The 23,843-nt window shown below is 43.3% G+C and overlaps 1 protein-coding gene across 1 annotated transcript in view; it reads left to right on the forward strand.

The window, feature by feature from the left end:
• The window catches only part of LOC124613831 (muscle M-line assembly protein unc-89-like), a 261,356-nt gene that overhangs the window by 141,382 nt on the left and 96,131 nt on the right, over positions 1-23,843 (forward strand). Inside the window, exons 4-6 of the mRNA XM_047142554.1 lie at positions 1,078-1,348; positions 9,510-9,601; positions 15,831-16,043. Of these exons, the coding sequence (XP_046998510.1) occupies positions 1,078-1,348; positions 9,510-9,601; positions 15,831-16,043 (576 nt within the window). The remainder of the gene's footprint in view (positions 1-1,077; positions 1,349-9,509; positions 9,602-15,830; positions 16,044-23,843) is intronic.

Below are 23,843 nucleotides of genomic sequence, written 5' to 3' on the forward strand. Positions count from 1 at the left end.
CTTAATCACCCTAGTACTTGCTTCTACATCTACATCTATATCCATACTCCGCAAGCCACCAGACGGTGTGTGGCGGAGGGTACCTTGAGTACCTCTATCGGTTCTCCCTTCTATTCCAGTCTCGTATTGTTCGTGGAAAAAAAATATTGTCGGTATGCCTTTGTGTGGGCTCTGATTTTATCCTCATGGTCTCTTCGCGAGATATACGTAGGAGGGAGCAACATACTGCTTGACTCCTCGGTGGTTATCGAAACTTCAACAAAACCCGTACCGAGCTACTGAGCGTCTCTCTGGCAGAGTCTTCCACTGGAGTTTATCTATCATCTCCGTAACGCTTTCACGATTGCTAAATGATCCTGTAACGAAGCGCGCTGCTCTCCGTTGGATCTACCCTATCAACCCCACCTGGTACGGACCCCACACTGGTGAGCAGTATTCAAGCAGTGGGCGAACAAGTGTACTGTAACCTACTTCCTTTGTTTTCGGACTGCATTTCCTTAGGTTTCTTCCAATGAATCTCCGTCTGGCATCTGCTTTACCGACGATTAATTTTATATGGTCATTCCATTTTAAATCACTCCTAATGCCTACTACCAGATAATTTATGGAATTAACTGCTTCCACTTGCTGACCTGCTATATTGTAGCTAAATGATAAGGGATCTTTCTTCCTACGTATTCGTAATAGATTACACTTGTCTACATTGAGATTCAATTGTCATTCCCTGCACCATACGTCAATTCCTTGCAGATCCTCCTGCATCGTTTCGCGGTTACTAAATGATCCTGTAACGAAGCGCGCTGCTCTCCGTTGGATGTGTAACGTCATCGCGTGTTTCCGATAATGGCCACGGGAGGCCAACTGCAATAATAATGTGCTCGTATACGACGCTATGGTTATTCCACAGACATTCCTACTTTGTGATAGTGGCAGTACTTTGTAGTATGTGTATGTGTGTGTGTTGTGTGTGTGAGGGGGAGAGAGAGAGAGAGAGAGAGAGAGAGAGAGAGAGAGAGACGGACAGTCACCGTCGACGCTGCTTGCTTGTCAGTCTCCAGACCTGATGTGTTTTCGCAGTTCCCAAGGCGTACAAGCCGCCGGAGTTCGTGGAGCCTCTGCGGGCGCTGCTGTCGGCGGCGGGCACGGTGTCCCTGGAGTGCAAGGTGGTGGGCGTGCCGACGCCGGCGCTGCGCTGGCTCAAGGACGGCAAGGAGATCCGCGCCGGGGACGTGCTGGCGCTCACCGCAGACCCCGCGTCGCTCGGCACCTACACCTGCGAGGCCAGCAACTGCATGGGCCGCGCCACCTCCTCCTCGCGCGTCATCGTCGAAGGCGCCGCCGCCGACAGGTACCATCCCTGCTGGCCCACTTGTAATATTCCTCCATTTGACCTGTGTGTCTTATTTACTATACTGATATGTAAAACCAAATGTAATACTTGCGTGTATTTTCTGTTCTCTGAATTGGTTTACAAAACATACTGGCATGCAGAGCCAACTGTAATATTCTACTGTTAATAATAAGCAATGTAACAAACAGAAATACAGTTACCTATCCGGACAGCAAAACCACAAAAATAAGTGTAATAACCCTGTGTGTTAACCTAAGGAATAAGCATCAGACTTTAACTCGTTTCTTCAAATAAGTCATTAGTTCAGAGGTATGGCAAATAACAGTAGTTAGACTACTATTCTGCATCGATAACAATATATGTGGTTAGTAGTACACTATTATTCGCCAGTCTAATTAGACACACGTAATGAAGCTGAGTAGGACAGCAGAAAAGATTGCAACTCCCTACTTAACTAACGACAGGCAAAATACCCTCAGACTTCAAGAAGAATATAATAATTCCAATCCCAAAGAAAGCAGGTGTTGACAGATATGAAAATTACCGAACAATCAGTTTAATAAGCCACAGCTGCAAAATACTAACGTGAATTCTTTACAGATGAATGGAAAAACTGGTAGAAACCGACAATGTTGACTGGAATACTGTCTTTCAAATTCTGAAGGTGACAGGGGTAAAATACAGGGAACGAAAGGCTATTTACAATTTGTACAGAAACCAGATGGCAGTTATAAGAGTCGAGGGACATAAAAGGGAAGCAGCGGTTGGTAAGGGAGTGAGACCGGGTTGTAGCCTATCCCTGATGTTATTCAATCTGTATATTGAGTAAGCAGTAAAGGAAACAAAAGAAAAATTCGGAGTAGGTATTAAAATCCATGGAGAAGAAATAAAAACTTTGAGGTTCGCCGATGGCATTGTAATTCTGTCAGAGACAGCAAAGGACTTGGAAGAGCAGTTGAACGGAATGGACAGCGTCTTGAAAGGAGGATATAAGATGAACATCAACAAAAGCAAAACGAGGATAATGGAATGTAGTCTAATTAAGTCGGGTGATGCTGAGGGTATTAGAATAGGAAATGAGACACTTAAAGTAGTGAAGGAGTTTTGCTATTTGGGGAGCAAAATAACTGATGACGGTCGAAGTAGAGAGGATATAAAATGTAGACTGGCAATGGCAAGCAAAGTGTTTCTGAAGAAGAAAAATTTGTACACATCGAGTATAGATTTAGGTGTCACGAAGTCGTTTCTGAAAGTATTTGTATGGAGTGTAGCCATGTATGGAAGTGAAACGGGGACGATAAATAATTTAGACAAGAAGAGAATAGAAGCTTTCGAAATGTGGTGCTACAGAAGAATGCTGAAGATTAGATGGGTAGATCACATATCTAATGAAGAGGTATTGAATAGAATTGGGGAGAAGAGGAGCTTGTGTCACAACTTGACTAGAAGAAGGGATCGGTTGGTAGCACATGTTCTGAGACATCGAGGGATCACCAGTTTAGTATTGGAGGGCAGCGTGGAGGGTAAATATCGTAGAGGGGGACCAAGATTCATCGTTTCATAAGCTTTGGTTACTGATATTAACTTGACACCAGTGTCTATGAGTTTGATTTGTTCACCGCTGAACTAAAGATGATCACTATGTGATTGAAAACCGATTTTGCTGTCAATAAACCATCAATATTACGGCCAACGTTGACCTTCTCTCTAATTTCACGAAAGTATTTTCTTAGGTTCGAATATTGTGAAGTGGATATCCTCTGCACATGATCATAACAATAACAATCAAAACTCCGTTCAAAAGGCCTTGAAGGCACAACGGTACCGATCGACCGCCGTGGCATCTTCAAGCCGTAGGCGTCACTGGATACGGGTGTGGAGGTGCAAGTGGTCATGACGCCGCTCTCCCAGCCGATGCTAGTTTTCATAACCAAAGCCGCTGCTTCTGAACCAAGTAGCTCCTCAATTGGCCGAATGCACCTCGTTTACCAGCACCGCTCGCCCGCGTTACGTTAATCTGGAAACAATGTGACCATAATAAAGTCAGTGTAGCAGTGCACATTATAAAGGCAAACGTTGATAGTGACCGGGAACAAATGGGTGTCGGCGCGAAGTCAGACATCGACTTCTGTCTGAACGGCCGGTCCCATCATCCACCGCACGAAGAGTCGTCTGAGAGTGAACACGTACTGTGCGATAGTATAGTGTCCTGCTATGTAAGGATGCCTTTGGCCATATTTCCACAGCGCTTCGTCTTAATTAACTCCTTTAGTTGGTAGAGCTGACTGCAGTAATACTCTGTGATTATAATTCAGCCAGGAAGTAGGACCGAGCGAGGTGGCTCAGTGGTTAGACACTGGACTCGCATTCGGGAGGACGACGGTTCAATCCCGCGTCCGGCCATCCTGATTTAGGTTGTCCGTGCTTTCCCTAAATCACTCCAGGCAAATGCCGGGATGGTTCCTCTGAAAGGGCACAGCCGACTTCCTTCTCCATCCTTCCCTAATCCGATGAGACCGATGACCACGCTGTCTGGTCTCCTTCCCCAAACAACCAACCAACCAGGAAGGAGGGAATCCAGCAACAGAGTACAGTCTTTGTCCTAAAATACAGATGCTATGACTTGTGCCTAACGTCTCCGGTCGCAGGAACCCGATAGACACCATTCCTTTCACTGTTACCTATTCTTGGCATTATAAATGTGCAGCCCTGTGTCATCATTAGTCAGTGATGTAGCCAAAAAGTCATACCTTGCGGCCTTGCGTCAAAATGGGACAAAATAGCTACATCTACATCTACATCTACATACATACTCCGCAATCCACCATACGGTGCGTAGCGGAGGGTACCTCGTACCACAACTAGCATCTTCTCTCCCTGTTCCACTCTCAAACAGAACGAGGGAAAAATGACTGCCTATATGCCTCTGTACGAGCCCTAATCTCTCTCATCTTATCTTTGTGGTCTTTCCGCGAAATATAAGTTGGCGGCAGTAAAATTGTACTGCAGTCAGCCTCAAATGCTGGTGGTCTAAATTTCCTCAGTAGCAATTCACGAAAAGAACGCCTCCTTTTCTCCAGAGACTCCCATCCGATTTCCTGAAGCATATCCGTAACACTCGCGTGATGATCAAACCTAACAGTAACAAATCTAGCAGCCCGCCTCTGATTTGCTTCTATGTCCTACCTCAATCCGACCTGATAGGGATCCCACACGCTCGAGCAGTAGTCAAGAATAGGTAGTATTAGTGTTTTATAAGCGGTCTGCTTTACACATGAACCACATCTTCCCAAGATTCTGCCAATGAACCGAAGACGACTATCAGCCTTCCCCACAACTGCCATTACATGCTTGTCCCACTTCATATCGCTCTGCAACGTTACGCCCAAATATTTAATCGACGTGACTGTGTCAAGCGCTACACTACTAATGGAGTATTCAAACATTACGGTATTCTTTTTCCTATTCATCTGCATTAATTTACATTTATCTATATTTAGAGTTAGCTGCCATTCTTTACACCAATCACAAATCCTGTCCAAGTCATCTGGTATCCTCCTACAGTCACTCAACGACGACACCTTCCCGTACACCACAGCATCATCAGCAAACAGCCGCACATTGCTATCCACCCTATCCAAAAGGTCATTTGTGTAGATAGAAGACAACAGCGGACCTACCACACTTCCCTGGGGCACTCCAGATGATACCCTCACCTCCGATGAACACTCACCATCGAGGACAATAGCTCTAGATATCTCAACTTTCTCTGTTCGGTTTTCAAGTATTTTGCTACCTACTTCGCTGCGATCTATCACATGCCTGGGATATTGTTAATAAAGAAGCAAAAACGCTTTCAGAACTTGACCATTATCTCTGGTGTCTTTTTCGTGGATATTCGCACGTCCTCAGCAGTTAACGTAACGACTGCATTGCTTTTTCTGGGTCTGTTGGTGCCGTAAGTAGTGCGTTGCAGTGTTTAGCGCTCAACGGTGAAATGAGACACCAAGGTTTCGACCGTGTTGCAGCAAGAACATTTTATCCCTAGTGTTCGTGATATCTCAGTACGAACACGCTTTCAATATTTTACTCGGGAAAACAAAAATTTCATGGCGTCGTTTAACTCCCCAGTCACGAAACTTGTTTATACATCTCACATCTCGCGTTCTAAGTGAATTTGAAAATAGTTTTAAGATTGGGAAAAGTAATCATTCTGCAGTTGGATATAAACATATCAAGTTTTACGGTGGTACCAAATTAATTGTTGAATTGTAACTGTAAAAAAAGCAAACCTAGCAACCTTTCAACTTCCCTCGTGAATGTCGGAACGTATAGGTTCACGTGCCCTAATATCTGTGGATGTGCTTCACACGTTATAGGTACTAAAGATTGATCAGGTGTCATTTCTGTAATTTATAATTGCACGATGGTTGGTTTAGTAATTGTTTCCTGGGTTTTGTACTTGTAGCAGGGATAACATCCACATCTGGGCTTCAGGCAATGAGCGATTTGAGCACGTCGGTTATTCTCATCTAGTTGCAAAAACTAATGCGGTCCTCTTTACTATCAACCATTGACGCCTGAGGGTTGCGAAATATTGTTGGAAGTCGGTATGCGTGGCGAGGAATCTGTGGCAAATTTTGACTAGTGAAACAAAGTCGTGGTGTATCCTGAGTGTGTATGGTACCGTTGTTGCGAAGACAACATAACAGAGGCGCTTAAGGGAGCTCTGGTCTTGGGAGAGATTTCAGAAGAATTTGAGTGTATTTTACCTTAAATTACGTACCCATCAGTGAGCTTGTTATTCCATTTGGCTGCACATGGATAATTTCCCGATTTGTAATCTGGGTCTGTAATGTTGATATCATCACAGAAGATTTTAAATCAACTTTCAGAGGATCATTGTCTACTTCAACTAGAATCCTTCAAAACATACAACCAATAAGGAACTGTAGACCAGTAAGAACATCGACAAGGTCTTACACCTGCCATGTAGTAGCACGAGATGTAAAAGTGCTTTAGGACGTGTGTATGAAGACTGTGAATTAAGGTGACTAAAGGATCCTATATGGTAAGGTACACACGTTGTGCTGTGGAGCGATCCGTATGCCTGGAAATGAAGCACACACTTCGTACGCCGCGATCGCATTGTATGTGCCAAGATGACCGTCTTCAGGGTGTAACATTTCATCACGGCCTGCTCTCTGAAGCAGAACACCTTACTCCTCCTGGCTGCCTAGAAACAAAATAAGAAGTAACATCGGCGTCGCAACTGGAGAAGAGATGAATCACAACCCCTATGTCACTTGGTCCAGCTTGACTGACTCCTGCGGTAAGCGGTAGCATTATGGGGGCGTATGGTGGGCCCTATTTATGACTTAGGTGCACATTGGCAGCGTAGTCAGCCTCCACGATTTCTCTACCTGTAACCTACCCTACTTTACCTGCAGTGCAGCAGTCGTGCGTTGTCCCCCATCCTGTGAATTCTGTATCTCTATAAATTCATCAGATTAATGCTGGGAAATGCAGGTTTATCAAAACTAGACATTATTGTCTTAATGGGATTTCCGAGATCGTTCATTAAATAAAAATATGGCATTTCAGTCTTTGATCGCTATTTTTTATTTTCAATGGGTTCCTGTCATAACGAAAGTAAATTTACTTTAGCTACGACAGTCTTTGATCGCTATTTTTTTTATTTTCAATGACCGGTTTCAGACTAGCTGCCCATCTTCGGATCATATATTGCAGTTACAGACTAATTTGTCAGTACAGAACTATGGGTTCCTGTCATAACTAAAGTAAATTTACTTTAGTTATGACAGGAACCCATAGTTCTGTACTGACAAGTTACTCTGTAACTGCAATATATGATCTGAAGATGGGCAGCTAGCCTGAAACTGGTAATTGAAAATAAAAAATAGCGATCAAAGACTGAAATGCCATATTTTGAAATGTAGGTTTGTCACTACTAAATGAAGTAACAAAGGTCTGGTAAAAATCACATATACACTTTAAGTACGCTAACCTCTATAAAACCTTCTTGCATTGTTTTTATAACCCGCACCACTTCTGTAGTGTGCGACTCAAGATCCACTGTGATGGCGGCCGTGCGATTATGCCCCTCTGTGTGTTGCTTACGCCACTGGTGCCACCATCCCTTCGATTCAAAGTTGTAACAAATCTTATCATAATTAGGCTAACCCAAACTGCGCCCTCATTAGTATAATGCTGTCTACCACGCAGGTCTTCCCTACACAATGCCAGGATCTTTTCCAAAGAGACCATACCAAAACATCCAGTCATGTCCCACTAACGTCCCGCAATTCAAATTAGTTGCGATCGTAACCACAAGTTATGACCGATCGTTGGTTGACCACAAAAGAGAAATACAGCAGCAGGAGCAAGCGCAGCAACCGACGTAACATGCCCGGCGGCATCTCTGTTGTTGCGCAGAACAAGCTTTGCTAAGTCAACTACGTTCGTCTACGCGTGTATCATCATACTTCAGATCAATATTTTAATTCAGTAGAATAAAACTGCAAAAAACTACACGCTAGTGACTTGCTCGTGCAAGTCACTGCCATCCCGCGCCGACACCTCAGTTCGGCTCACCCTGGAACCCTTCGGCACTGTCATCGGCTTCCCCCCGTCCGATACCAAGCTCAATTCTGATTCCCTCATCTTAAATTAATCGATTACTCTTATTCACAGACACTACGTATTAAAAGTCACACAAGGATGGAACAGGGCATTCGTGCTCATCAAGTTGCTATGTTTCAGTCTTATGCTGCCATCATCTGATGTTATGGAAGTTGTTATAAGTGTAATATGATACTTTTATAGCACGTTGCGTAATATCAGCTGACGGCAACATAAGACTGTTGAAACCGGTCATCTTGAACAATAAAACTTTCTACAATGCGGGTGCAGCGTATGAAGTGTGTGCTTCATTTCAATGTAAAAGATCTTAAAGAAATTGTTAGCCAATGAATGAAATGGAAGATAAAAAGTTATGGTGTTGAAGGATCGACAGTATAAATTTTTAGGGGTTGTGCAGCGTGTTTTGAGGAACAAATTGAGGAATAGTAACCTACATCCGGAGACAACGCAGCGACGCTACAGAGCGACGAATAGCAGGATCTGGCGCCTGCCGCTAGGCAACCCCTCCGGCAGTTACCGCAAGCTGGCAGCCTGTGCTGTTGGAGAGCAGGGAACGTGGCTGACAGCTATCACACTGTACGGGGTGACGCTTGCTGCCGGAGTGGTCACCTAACGCCAAGTATTGACCGTCAAAGTTTGCCTGTATCGGTTTGTTACACCTTTTAAGGTAGATATACATTCAGAACAGGGACTGTGTCATGGTACACTAAATAAAATTAATGGAATAAATTCTGGATGGAAGTTGAATAATGATGGTACAAAATTAGTCTAATGTTAATAAAGTATTATGATCAGAAATTTTGTATTAATGGAGAGTAAAAGCTTCAGTAATTGTACACACATTATGGCACATTTTATAATGTAGTCAAAGGATTTCACTGTATGACAAATACAGTAAATCATTCACATCTCTGTTAATTAAAAAAATGCAATTTATTTTCCTGCAGTAAATTGAAATGTTAAGGCTTTGGAAATCAAAGAATAGTTCTATCAAAGCTATGGTGCCCTTAAGAGCGTTTACAACAGTGCGCCTTGCACCGCGTCGCCGTGCGTCTTTAGGCTGCACCACACGGAAGTTGAGGCGCACAGCGTCAACACAGGTGTCAACCGCTCGCACGCACGTCGAGGAAGAGGCATGCATCCTATACTCGTGCCGCTACTTGCTTGTGTGCGGCAAGCACGGCGACTAGGCGCATCGTGCACACGTGTAAACGCACCTTTAATATCACAATTTGATGTGTCTTCTATCAAAAAGACCAGTGTGAATGGACCCCTCTCCAGTCAGCATTTTAAGAGAATGACGCCGAACACACAGGCGAATCATCTTTGGAGTCAGTGAAACCTGTTAGGGGCACCAAAGCTTCTCAGGGAGCACTTTCAGTACAACACAGCGTTACATACAAGGTACATCTGCTTTCAAAGAAGCTTCTTAATACATGAATTTGCTGTCGAAACTGTGTTTGAACGAACTGCAGCTTGTGACTTACTGTTATAGCTTTCGCGCAGCTGGGCCGCCTCCTGTGTTCATCAAAGAACTGCAGCCCGCCAAATGTCGCATTGGAGATCCTTTGACGCTTTCCTGCCAAGGTAAGTGCGTTTTAGCGTAATTTTTAGGATGACCCAAAAAAAGTGTGAACTTATACGCGATTGTCACCAACCATATAGATTAATTCCGGAAGGCAGCTGGTGTTACGTTCACTGGGGTGACAAAAGTCGTCGGATACCTCCTAATATCGTGCCGGATCTTCCTTTACTCGGTGTAGAGTAGCTCTCGAGGCAGTATGGACTCAACAAGTCATTGGCAGTGCGGTACAGAAATATTGAGTTATGCTGCCTCTACAGCTGTCCGTAATTGCGAAAGTGTTTCCGGTGCAGGATTTTGTGCACGAAATGACCCCTCGATTATGTCCCGTAATTTTTCGATGAGATTCATACCGGGCGATCTGAGTGGCCAGATCATTCACTCGAACTGGCCAGAATGTTCTTCAAACCGATCGCGAACACTTTCAGCCCAGTGACATGGCGCATTGGCGTCCATAAAAATCCCATCATTGTTTGGGAACATTAGGTCCGTGAACGGCCGGAAATGGTCTCCAGTCAGTGACCGGTTCAGTTGGACTGGAGGACCCAGTCCATTCCACGTAAAAACAGCACTCACCATTATTGAACCATCACCAGCTTGCACTGTGCCTTGTTGACAACTTGGGACCACGGCTTCGTGGGGTCTGCAAGACACTCAAACACTACCATTGGCTCTTACCAAATGAAATCGGGATTCATCTGATCTGGCCAAGGTTTTGCAGTCGTCTAGGGTCCAACCGATATCGTCACGAGCCCCCAGGAGAGGTGCTGGAGGCGATATCGTTCTGTTGGCAAAGGCACTCGGATCGGTCGCCCGCTGCCATAGCTCATTAACTCAAAATTTCTCCGCACTGTGCCAACGGATACGGTAGTTGTACGTTCCGCATTGACTTCTGTGATTATTTCACACAGTGTTGCTGGTCTGTTAGCACTGACAACTCTACGCAAACGCAGCTCCTCTCGGTGGTTAAGTGAAGGCCGTCGGCCACTGCGTTGTCCGTGGTGCGACGTAATACCTGAAATTTTGTATTCCTGACACACTCTTGACACTGTGGGTCTCGGAATACTGAATTCCCTAACGATTTCCTGGAATGGAATGTCACACGTTTCTCGCTCCAACTACCATTCCGCGTTCAAGGTCTGTTAATTCCAGTCGTATGGCCATAACAATGTCGGAGACGTTTTTAACGAATCGCCTGATTACAAACGACTTCTCTGCCGATGCATTGCCCTTTCATATCTTGTGTACGCGATACTACTGCCCTCTGTATATGTGATTCTCCTATCCCATGACTTTTGTCACCTCACTGTAATTGGTGTAGTTGTAGGAAAATTTTTTCAATGCAGAATTACGTAATAATTATTTGCTAGAGGCACATTCATCGCTACATGGATGAGCTGATAATGGTATAACCGTTTGATTGAAAAATTATGTAGTGACCCTGTAGTGGCCGTCACTATGTCTATTTTTTTAGATATAATTTCTGTTGTGATATGTCTGATAGAATTGACTAGTACCTAATGGTAACCTCTTCGTGAATTCAAACCTCTTAGCTCTGTCCTAACCAATACGCTATAGTTTAGAAGTGATACAAAGCAACTTGTTTGACGTCAGCTTTACTCACAGGCTTTGTGGGATAGCTCTTTAATAAACAGTTGTACCAAGCGATAAACTTTTAAGAAAATGCACTTATTTTCCGTCGGTCGATCTCTATCATGTCAAACTAACCGGTGTCAAGTAGCGTCTGGCAGCTTCAGAAAATTTCTCGTAGCTAGAGAATAATCAGTAGAGTATATTACAGTGAAAGGACTAACGTTCCGTGAGACGTACTAACGTCTTTGCTCACTTTGCCTCCTTGCGTCAAGGGCGTTGTATATGTCTAGAGGGTAGACTCACACCCTGTTATTTTTCTGTTAACTGCCTATGACTTGATTAAACTGCAGACAGCATTATAGTTGGTGAAATGAAAAAAAATGTCCTTCATTGAAACCGGGTATTGTTCTAAAATTAAAATGTTCATTGAACACTTTCTTAATATCGTCAGAGCGACAACATGTTGATTCACTTGCTCGATCAAGAACGCACCACGTCTGGCACCCCACATTGGTGTTCAAAGTTAAAATTCTAAAACAGTCTGTCGATAACTTTTCAAAATACAGCAAGCTATGAGGAAATTTCAGACGTGTTTGAACACCACACTACATTTCAGAGTGAAAGTTCCAAACTTACACAGTATTTTCCAAGTCTGGTATCACTCTGCAGTTGAGAATTAAAAGTCCGCAAACGTCACATCTCCGAGTCCACAAACTCCTGTAGAAACTCTACAACTCTCCATTCCAAACACTTTAATCTAGGCTGACGCGCTGCTGATCAGCACACGTCCGTACTGGCCGATGTCTTAGAGCATCCCCTTATATACCCTCGATCTGCCGTTGCAAACCCCACAATTTTACATGTACTGCACATACTATTATTAAAAGTGCAGGAATAAACACATTACGTCACTTGTGCTTGCTGTGCTGATTTTTATGAAAATTAAATATATCAGTATCATTGCCCTTCTATCAAAAATATTTCGTAATGACTTCCGATTGTGTCACATGAACCTCATAACGTATAAAAATTACTTAAACTCATTGCTACCACAAGTATTACATATTAATTAGACCTAGAATTTCACCACATTTTCCGTGGTCACATTAGTTTTTTTATTGAAGGAATTCTAGTATTTTGGGTTATTAGCACCTTATTCGATGAGATGGTCAAAATTAATATTATTCACTATTATCCGTATGAAACGTAATGAGATTCAAACATATTGAGATTGTTATTGTAGTCTACTTTCTAATATTGTCGATATACTTACCACTGCACAATTTACTTTGCTCTCCTCTTATACTGCGTTTTTTGAACTTCGGAATCAACACTCCGGTTTTTTACTCAAACTATATTGCTTTAATAGAAATTCTAAACCCATTCCTCGGATAGCGCTATTCAAGTGCTACCTGTTGACAGTTTGTTCTGTAAGATCGCCTACGGCGTTCAGAAGTTGGTAATTTTTAAAGATAATAGGTTATTTGCAGACGACAGTTATTTGCAGAATCGGTGGTCAGTGATACAAAGGAGATTTTCGTTCTGCGTAATGGGCGAACATAAAGCACTTTGAAGCTAGTCTCTGTGTACTGAACCCGGCATCTTGGACTTTCACGAGTGAATGCTCTACCGTCTGAGCTATCCAGGCGTGACTCATCTCCTGCCAAACCCCCACCCCTCTCCCTCAAAGCTTCAGTTCCGCCAGTACCTCTCTCCTATACTTTTACACTTCCACACAGTATCCTGCCTTCCACGTGACCTAGTCCCACAAGGTGTACTTGTGAGCTTGTATGAAATTCGGAGGGTAGGAGCGAGGTACTGGAAGGAGTGAAGCTGTAACGGCTAATACTGAGACGTGCCTTGTTGGTAGAGCATTTGCCCGCGAAAGACAAAGGTTCCGCGTTCAAGGTTTAGGTTTCTGGAGGAAGTTTCAAGTCAGCGCATACTAGAATGACAGTTCGTCCATGAAATGTGTTAGCTGATTGTACAGTAGGTATACAGGGTGGTCCATTGATCGTGACTGGGCCAAATATCTCACGAAATAACGTCAAACGAAAAAATACAAACAACGTAACTTGTCTAGCTTGAAGGGGCAAACCAGATGGCGCTATGGAGCTGCCATAAGTCAAATGGATATCAACTGCGTTTTTTTATATAGGAACCCCCATTTTTATTACATATTCGTGTAGTACATAAACAAATATGAATGTTTTAGTTGGACCACTTTTTTCTCTTTGTGATAGATGGCGCTGTAATAGTTTCAAACGTATAAGTACGTGGTATCACGTAACATTCCGCCAGTGCGGACGATATTTGCTTCGTGATACATTACCCGTGTTAAAATGGACCGCTTACCAATTGTGGGAAAGGTCGATATCGTGTTGATGTATGGCTATTGTGGTCAAAATGCCCAACGGGCGTGTGCTATGTATGCTGCTCGGTATCCTGAACGACATTATCCAAGTGTCGGGACCGTTCACCGGATAGTTACGTTATTTAAAGAAACAGGAAGTGTTCAGCCATATGTGAAACGTCAACCAAGACCTGCGACAAATGATGATGCCCAAGTAGGTGTTTTAGCTGCTGTGGCGGCTAATCCGCACATCAGTAGCAGACAAATTGCGCGAGAATCGGGAATCTCAAAAACGTCGGTGTTGAGAATGCTACATCAACATCGATTGGACCCGTACCATATTTCTATGCACCAGGAATTGCATGGCGACGACTTTGAACGTCGTGTACAGTTCTGCCACTGGACACAAGAGAAATTACGGGACGATGACAGATTCCTTGCACGCGTTTTATTTAGCGACGAAGCGTCATTCACCAACAGCGGTAACGTAAACCGGCGTAATATGCACTATTGGGCAACGAAAAATCCACGATAGCTGCGACAAATGGAACATCAGCGACCTAGGCGGGTTAATGTATGGCGCGGCATTATGGGAGGAAGGATAATTGGCCCCCATTTTATCGGTGGCAATCTAAATGGTGCAATGTATGCTGATTTCCTACGTAATGTTCTACCGATGTTACTACAAGATGTTTCACTGCATGACAGAATGGCGATGTACTTCCAACCTGCTGGATGCGCGGCACATAGCTCGCGTGCGGTTGAAGCGGTATTGAATAGCGTATTTCATGACAGGTGGATTGGTCGTCGAAGCACCATACCATGGCCCGCACGTTCACCGGATCTGACGTCCCCGGATTTCTTTCTGTGGGAATATTTGCTATCGTGATCCACCGACAACGCCTGACAACATGCGTCAGCACATTGTCAATGCATGTGCGAACATTACGGAGGGCGAACTACTCGCTGTTGAGAGGAATGTCGTTACACGTATTGTCAAATCCATTGAGGTTGTCGGACATCATTTTGAGCATTTATTGCATTAATGTGATATTTACAGGTAATCACGCTGTAACAGCATGGCCGGCCGTTGTGACCGAGCGGTTCTAGGCGCTGCAGTGTGGAACCGCGCGACCGCTACGGTCGCAGGTTCGAATCATGCCTCGGACATGGATGTGTGTAATGTCCTTAGGTTAGTTAGGTTTAAGTAGTTGTAAGTTCTAGGGGACTGATGACCCCAGATGTTTAGTCCCATAGTGCTCAGAGCCATTTGAACAATTTTTTTTTTTTGTAACAGCATGCGTTCCCAGAAACGATAAGTTCACAAAGGTTCATGTATCATATCGGAACAACGGAAATAAAATGTTCAAACGTACCTACGTTCTGTATTTTAATGTAAAAAACCTACCTGTTACCAACTGTTCGTCTAAAATTGTGAGCCATATCTTTGTGACTATTACAGCGCTATCTATGACAAAGCCAAAAAAGTGGTCCAACTAAAACATTCATGTTTCTTTGCGTACTACACGAATATGTAATAAAAAATGGGGGTTCCTATTTAAACAAACGCAGTTGGTATCCGTTTGACCTGTGGCAGTGCCATCTATCGGGCCAACTATAGCGCCACCTGTTTCCCCCTTCAAGCTAGACGAGTTTCGTTCTTTGTAGTTTTATATATATATATATATATATATATATATATATATATATATATATATATATATATATATATATATATATAAGCAGGGATGGCCAGAGGACAAATGTAAGGATGTAGAGGCTTATCTCACTAGGGGGAAGATAGATACTGCCTACAGGAAAATTGAAGAGACCTTTGGAGAAAAGAGAGACACTTGTATGAATATCAAGAGCTCAGATGGAAGCCCAGTTCTAAGTAAAGAAGGGAAAGCAGGAAGGTGGAAGGAGAACATAGAGGGTTCTAACAACCCTACCACAACAAAGGTCAAAAATTAATTACGATTGTAGTGTTGCTCACGCTGCTAAATATTGCATTTTTGGGCAACAACAAAGTTATATTATGTGGCAGGTGCCATTAGAGCACAGTTGATAAATTCATTTCATGAAATAGTGGATAAACTAGGCACTCATCTTTTCGTGAGATATTTGGCCCTGTCACGATCAGTGGACCACGCTGTATAGGCCTGGCGTTATGCGCGTCAGTGCAGTGGGCAGCGCTGAGAGTGGAAGTTGCGGCCGTGAGCGCCCTGGCGCTCCGCGTCGCCTTGCCACGTCGATGTCAGTGTTGTGAGCGTGTTGTTTGTGCGCAGTGGCGGTGCCGCCGTGGCCGCGGGCCGTCTCGTGGTACAACAGCGCGGGCCGCGTGGAGCCGGGCGAGCGCTACCTGGTGCGCGAGGACGGCCTGGGCGGATTCTCGGTGCACGTGGTGGCCGTCGAGGCGGCCGACGACGGCGACTGGAAGTGCGTCGCCACCAGCGACCTGGGCGCCGCCGCCTTCTCCAGGGCCGCCGTCGCCGTCCACTGTGCGTCTCGCCTGCGGCTGCGCTCCGCCTCCTCCTCCCTTCTGATACTCGTCTTTTGTCTCGCATGCAGCTGCTACACCAGCAGTACTCTGTAACCTCACCTTCCTCTGCCCCTGGCACGTTTAGCCTCCGCTGCTCCTTCCGGTGTCGCGTTAAAGTGTTCGTTCAGCCTGAACGAGTAGTAAGAATGTATCAATGTACAGGGGACAGGCAAAATAATGTGAACAGTGGTCCTATGGGACGCTTCACGGTATATGATGACAGCCAAAACAGTTGCAAGATAAAGATTTATTAAAATTCTTTACCACGGTTTCGGTATATGTAAATATACCTTCATCAGAAGTAAAATACACTAAAATAATTTGATAAAACAGAGCTAGTTCATAGGCGAAGTGCTGATGCTAAGCTGTGTTCGCATCGACCCTCTGTCCACAATCGTGTTGTATAAGTGGAGATGATGTTTTAACTACTGACGACCCCTTTGGCACATTTGTTTTATGAATCTCCATTGCAGGATGTTATTTTAGTGTATTTTACTTCTGATGAAGGTATGTTTAGATATAACGAAACCGTGGTCAAGAATTTTAATAAATATTTATCCTGCAACTGTTTTGGCTGTCGTCATTTACCGTGAAGAATTTCAACAGTTGCTGTTTCAGCCATGTTTAAAATCTTGAAGTAATGGGATAGTCGTTTTCGATGGTCAACAACACAGGTAAGGCACGTGTCGCTCTGGACTGTGCGTATTCAGTACGTTTTAGGCATCAGTGCAGGTTGTTTATGAGTAGTGCACACTTCGTATTTGCATTCAGAGGCCGAGGTCCACGTGCGGTGGAAGACCTAACCGAGTTCCAAATATGGCAGATTGTGGAGGCTCTATTAGCTGGAGTACCAGTAACCAAGGCAGCCAACTTACAGAATGTTTCAGGAGCAACTTTTTCAATAGTCATCACAGTCTACACAAAAGATGGAAAGTGGACGCAAATCAAAACTGACAAGGGGACCCTCCGTACGGATTTTCATGCACTTCACATATGTTGTAGAGCCATTTACCCTTAGTACCTGGCGCCGGCCGTTGTGGCCGAGCGATTCTAGGCGCTACAGTCTGGAACCGCGCAACTGCTACGGTCGCAGGTTCGAATCCTGCCTCTGGCATGGATGTGTGTGATGTCCTTAGGTTACTTAGGTTTAAGTAGTTCTAAGTTCTAGGCGACTTATGACCTCAGATGTTAAGTCCCATAGTGCTCAGAGCTATTTGAACCATTTTGAACCTTAGTACCTGGCTATCCGGTTTTTTAGCGACGGGCCTTGGTTTTTGAGAAAATAGATTCTGAAGTTCATTGCGCGATTTGTATATGCGTAACATTAGGTGTATTCCGAGCAAGTCAAAGTAGCGCAGTGGACGCTGGCTCGGTAGCTCAGCGTGTTCGGTCAGAGAGCCGGTTGGTCTCTGTAATAAAAAAAGCTGAGTGGAGGGTTCAACAAACAAACTTGAACGGATGTCATTGTGACGTCCGCAACGACCAAACACAACGATCAGCAACGAACAGAATGAGAAAAAAAAGAGTGGTAAATGTTCACGGCTACTGCGCTGGAGGTACCGTGTTCTAATCCTGCTCGTGTACTTTTTTTTTTTTTTTTTTTTTTGAAAAATCGGCCACATTTTTCAATTTTATTTCAAAGAATATCAACACAATGTAAGGCGTGCGAAATTACAAAGATATATTCAGCTATTAACTTTTTCTGTCATACAATATTGCAAAATCTTATTTTTCATCGTCCACGTTGTTTGATGTAGCACAACAATATTGTGGGTGGTTAGAAACAACCGAAACACAAATTTTCGCAGCACCACGCGCATCTTATGAAAGCAGCCGTCTTGCAGGCGCACGGTTTCTTCATTAGTGATACCGGGAAACACAATTCTTTAGCATTCAAAAAGATTTCTCTTTCATCCGCTAATTTCGATGCGAACCATGCGTATCTAATCGTGCTTTCAAAATTAGATGCGCTGAATTGATGTAGGATTAGCGAATGTAATTTTATCGAATCTTCCCTAGAAGCGATCTCTGTATTGTCTTTCATCAAGTCGGGAGCATTCAGAATAATTTTCGTGAAGATTTTCACCTGTCGGTGAAAACAAACATTGCAGGGCTGGCAATAAGGAGTTCACTGTGGTGGGACCACTTTTAGGGTGCAGGTGTTCACTTTCCTTTCATCAGTGAATAGATGATCGTATAGAGCTGAATCGGTTTGCCCTCCCGACCAATCGATAATGTACCAAAATTTTTTCTATCCCACATACGGAAGAATTACAGAACGCAAAAATTCTTCATGCATCAGTTTCGTGAACTTCCCGGATTTCGTTCAGGACACGACTACACTTCTGTATTTCCGAGTTAATTCGTCTACTAGTTTTTGAACGTTAGGACCAGATTTTCCGGACGGTTCTTGCATAAATAAAAAGAAAAAAAGGGAGCAGGATTCGAACACAGTACCTCCAGCGCGGTAGCCGTGAACCTTTGCCACTGCGCTACACAGACTTGGTCGGAGTAGGTGTAATGTTACGGGTATACAAAGCGCGCAATGAACTTCAAAATCGATTTTATCTAAAACCAAACACCGTCGCTAAAAAACCGGATAGCCAGGTACTCAGGGTAAGTGCCTCTACAAGATATGTGAAGCGCATCAAAATCCGTGATTTACAGTATGGAGGGTCCCCTTGTGAGTGACAGAGATCGTATTACGCTAACACGATTTGTGTCAAAACAGCGCTAAAGCAACTGCACAGCTCAATAACTATCTTCGAGATCCCGTATCTATCGACAACGTCCTCCAAGAACTCCCTAAAGCGAATATTCACGGACGAGCTGCTCTACCGAAACCGTTAGTGACGACAACCGACGCGAAGAAGCGTAAAACATGGTGTCAGGAGCATACATTCTGGACGGCTGATCAGAGGAAACACGTCATATGGTCCGACGCGTCAACATTTTTGTTATTTCCAACACCGGGCCGCGTTTACATCTGGATAACGCCAAAAGAAGTCTTCAATCGTGAATGCTTGATTCCAACGGTTAAGCATGGAGGTGGAAGTGTGATGGTGCGGGTAGCCATATCATGGTATTCTGCTGGTCCAATCGTTACTCTGAAAGGCCGTGTTACGGCCTACGATTACGTGAACATTTTAGATGATCAGGTACCCACATCACTCAAATGTTGTTCCTCAACAATGATGACATATTTCAAGGCGATAATGCACCCATTCACACAGCCAGGACACTACAATCGTGGTATGAGGAGCATGCAACTGAACTTCAGCGTCTTCCATTGCCAGCACAGTCCCCGGACTTGAGAATTATCGAACCCTTTGTGGGCGGTATTTGGGCCCAGACTCCGGAGCAGATTTCCGCCTCCCTCGTCACTACAAGAGTTAGAAGAGGTTCTGGTCGAAGAGTGGCATAACATTCCACTGGAGACTATACAATCATTGTATGCCAGTATTCCAAGAAGAATCGCACCTGCATTACCGGCAAATGGGGGTCCAACATTTACAAATCAACCATTCTCAAATAAGTACAGGTGTTCACATTATTTTGCCTACCTCCTGTAGATAACCGTACGAGGCCCACGAGAAAGAACTCTGCGTCTACGTCACGAAGGTAGGCCGAGATCGCTCAAATCAGCAGACCAGCTGCGTTTCTATACCTGTTAACTCGTAACTAGGTGTGTATGTACAGACGAGAATTGCATCTTCTACTAGAAGCCGCTGTTATGGAGTCTTACTGTTATTAGTCGTACAGTAATAGGAAGGTCACAAGCATACTGATAATTTATGACGTCTGTTTCGGTTACAATAAAATTAAAATCAGGCCGAAACGATTATCTGTTGCTTAAAGCACTACATCTTGTACGACATGAGATGATAGATAAACTCGAATGGAAGACTCTGCAGGAGAGACGCTCAGTAGCTCGGTACGGGCTTTTGTCGAAGTTTCGAGAACATACCTTCACCGAGGAGTCAAGCAGTATATTACTCCGTCCTAAGTATATCTCGCGAACAGACCATGGGGCCGGCCGAAGTGGCCGTGCGGTTAAAGGCGCTGCAGTCTGGAACCGCAAGACCGCTACGGTCGCAGGTTCGAATCCTGCCTCGGGCATGGATGTTTGTGATGTCCTTAGGTTAGTTAGGTTTAACTAGTTCTAAGTTCTAGGGGACTAATGACCTCAGCAGTTGAGTCCCATAGTGCTCAGAGCCATTTGAACAGACCATGAGGATAAAATCAGAGAGATTAGAGCCCACACAGAGACATACGGACAGTCTTTCTTTCCACGAACAATACGAGACTGGAATAGAAGGGAGAACCGATAGAGGTACTCAAAGTACCCTCCGCCACACACCGTCAGGTGGCTTGCGGAGTATGGATGTAGATGTAGATGTCGATGAGGACTGTTAAACAGAAGAGACTAAATGCTGTAAACAATCCGTTATAGCATTTATGTCGAGAATTGGTCTTAAATTTTGTTGTACGTCTAGTCATCACTAAGACATCATAATAACAGATTCCTGTAGAAAATGCAGTTCTCGTCAGTACGTACACGTCCAGTTGCGAGTTAACAAGTTTAAAAAGGCATTTTGTCTGCTGGGTTGGTCTCGCTTGCTCTCTCAGGCCTACCTTCGTGACGTAAGTGCCGCGGCCTGTCTTTCTCGTTGGCCTCGATAACCGTACTCTAGCGGCGACTTGGTGCCTCAGCGCTCTTGTATATAGCACACCTTCTCCCGTAGATAACAGCATCACGATCCCTTCAGCGGTGTTCATTTTGCAGTCTGCGGCTGGTTGCTTCTTGATTGTTCCTAGGAGTTTGTTGTTAATACAATACAAATATTACCTTTCTATAACGTCACTTGAAATCCGTCTTGATTGCAAATTTTTTTATTCATATGACCGGTTTCGGTTCATTCAGAACCATCTTCAGATCTGTAAAAATAATGATACTAATTTACTATTTCACGGAAGCAAATCTTCTTCATCCTATCTAATCAACATCAAATATACCAGAACGTATCGGATATTTCAGTTACAGGAGTAACCCGTCCAAATCCAGCAACTTTCACATGCTACGTCACATAAAATTGGTTGGCAGAGTGCACGTCATTTATATTAATTATAACACTATTACCGACAGGTGGCGTTTGGTACATTTGTTACATTCCATTTGCACATACTGTATTCAGTAGATCTTTTTTTATATTAAAAATACTTAATTAAAATATGTAGATGTCAAGGTTAAAATCTGTACTTGTCAAAATTAAAAAACAGTAAAATTATCATTTTTATACGATCTAAAAAGCATAGGGCGATTTATATATCTATGGTGCTGGTGTGAACTTGTTTTCCTCTACGGTCTGCTTCCGTGGTTCCCGCCATTTCGGTGTCGTGCAGCGGTCCGCTCAGTCGTCTGCTGTCCATCGCCGCGGGCAAGAGGGCCGCACAGGAGGGCCCCGTCAACGACGCCAGGCGTTGCACGCTTCTTCCGGCTTCTCCACCGCGCACCATCTCCCATCCCTCGGCCTGGATCTCCACACGCAACAGTTGTCATCTTAGTAGGTCGTCATAAATGCTAAAATAGGCGTTATGATTGAATTCGCTTTGCTCATTGAGGATTAAATCCGGATCTTTATTTTTGTGGGTGTATATTTCGATCTCTTCCAAAATGTTAAGAAACCGTCCCTTATGAGCTCTATGCAGGATGTCTAAATTGTGTTCAATGTTCGTGACTGAGTGCTTTGTCGCAGCCATATTAGCCCCAAAAGCTGTTTTGTTTCGAGAGTAGGTTTGCTCCCCCTGAATCTGGTTTCAAAGTTCCTACCAGTCTGCCCTATATATTGCTTACAGCAGTCGTTACATTTGATCTTATATACACCTGAATCCTGAAATTTATTCTATGCCAGAGCTTCAATTTTAACGTGTTATTTGTTCGGCACCATATTTTAACGTTGGATTTACGAAAGCATCTTTCAATTTTGTCTGTAATTCTTCCATTGTAAGTGAGAGCTACATATTTTTTCTTGTTGTTCCTCTTAACTGCTACTTGACTTCCTTCTATTTGTTCCATTTGCCTCTTCTTTATCTTCCTATAAATATTCATCACCTGCTCACACGTATATCCGTTCGCTACAGCCACTTGTTTTAAAATACTTAACTCCTTTTCTACTTCCTGTTGGCTTAGTGGCAACCTTAGTAGCCTGTATACCATCGAAGTAAAATATGCCACGTCAGGCTTCGGGATATATTACGAAGTTCTTACGTATTAGGATAAAGATAATGAAACAAAACTTGAAAATAAAATTTAACAAAACATGCTTAGACGCAGGGATTACTCCTAATTACGCAAAAGTAAAAATCCGGAATATGTCAAACATAGCACAAATAGTAAAACGTAAAAGTGAAGTATTATGGGTTAAAACTCAAATTCGAGAAGCATATAAAATGAAAGACAAGTTAAATACAGAAGCTTTTAATTTTCACTTGATTTTAGGTGACATTTTATCTCCATTACAGTTCACATACGTAAGCAGAGAGATTGAAAATTGAATTGACAGGGAGCGAGAATTAACTCTAAACAGACATCAGAAGAAGCGTTTTAACCTAGGTGTAGATTTTAATATTTATAACGAAACGGCGTATAAAAAGTTGCATACTTTTTGTGAGAGGGTCGTGAACTTAACTGAGATAGAATTAACAAAGGATGAGCAGAACTTTTTAAATGAAGGGCTGCAATATAACCTAAATCCCGCAATTAACTCAAATACAATAAAAAAGACTGTCGCAGAAGTGAAAATTGCATGTGATATCGCAAATATGAATAGATACGAACAGACAAACGCGGCAGTTAAAGTAAAGAAGTCGATTATAGATTAAATGCACTTTGCTCACAAGAACAGAAACGAACTACTAACTCTTAAGGGCTTGAATAAGAAGTTAGAATCACGTAAGGCTATCGTCACAAAAGCAGATAAGGGCGGCACTATGGTTTTAATACATGATACAGACTATATAGAGAAAACTGAAAAGTTCTTTATGGAAAACGGAATAGTAGAAGTCAAGAAAGATCCAACCAAGAAATTTCAAACAGAAATAAGGAAACAAATAGGTAACAGTGTGTTTCTATTCACAGGGGAGGAAAAGTTTAAACTGAAAGTAATGAATCCGCGAATCCCCGAATTACGGTCACAAATAAAGTTCCATAAAGTTGAAAAATCGATTCGCCCAATCGTTAATAACACCAGCAGCCCAAGTTATAAGTTAAATAAAGAGCTAAATAACAGATTGAAAGCGGCATATACATATCGTCGGACTTTCAACGTTAGCAACAGCTACGAATTTGCCGAGCAAATTAAAGACGTACTTATACCTCAGAATGCGTCACTAGCTTAATTGGATATCACCAATCTGTACACAAACATTCCCGTAAAAGAAACGATTGAGATCATTAAGAACAATCTCACCACTCATGGTAAATTGGCACTGGGGGAAGTGATTGAACTAGTGGAAATGTTGGAACAAGTCTTGTCGTTCAATTACTTTACTCTCAATGGTAAAATTTATCAACAGAAAGACGGGTTGGCAATGGGGAACAGTTTAGCTGGAACGCTGGCTGACATTTTTGTAAATCACTTAGAAAACAAATTCTTTGATGAAAATCCTATATCGCTGAGAAAATTGTATATTACAGGAGATATGTTGACGACTCCACTTTATTATACAAAGGAGATAAAAATGATATCGAAAACTTAGC

The sequence above is a fragment of the Schistocerca americana genome, chromosome 4 (genome assembly GCF_021461395.2).
Source record: "Schistocerca americana isolate TAMUIC-IGC-003095 chromosome 4, iqSchAmer2.1, whole genome shotgun sequence".
Classification (NCBI taxonomy): Eukaryota; Metazoa; Arthropoda; class Insecta; order Orthoptera; family Acrididae; genus Schistocerca; species Schistocerca americana.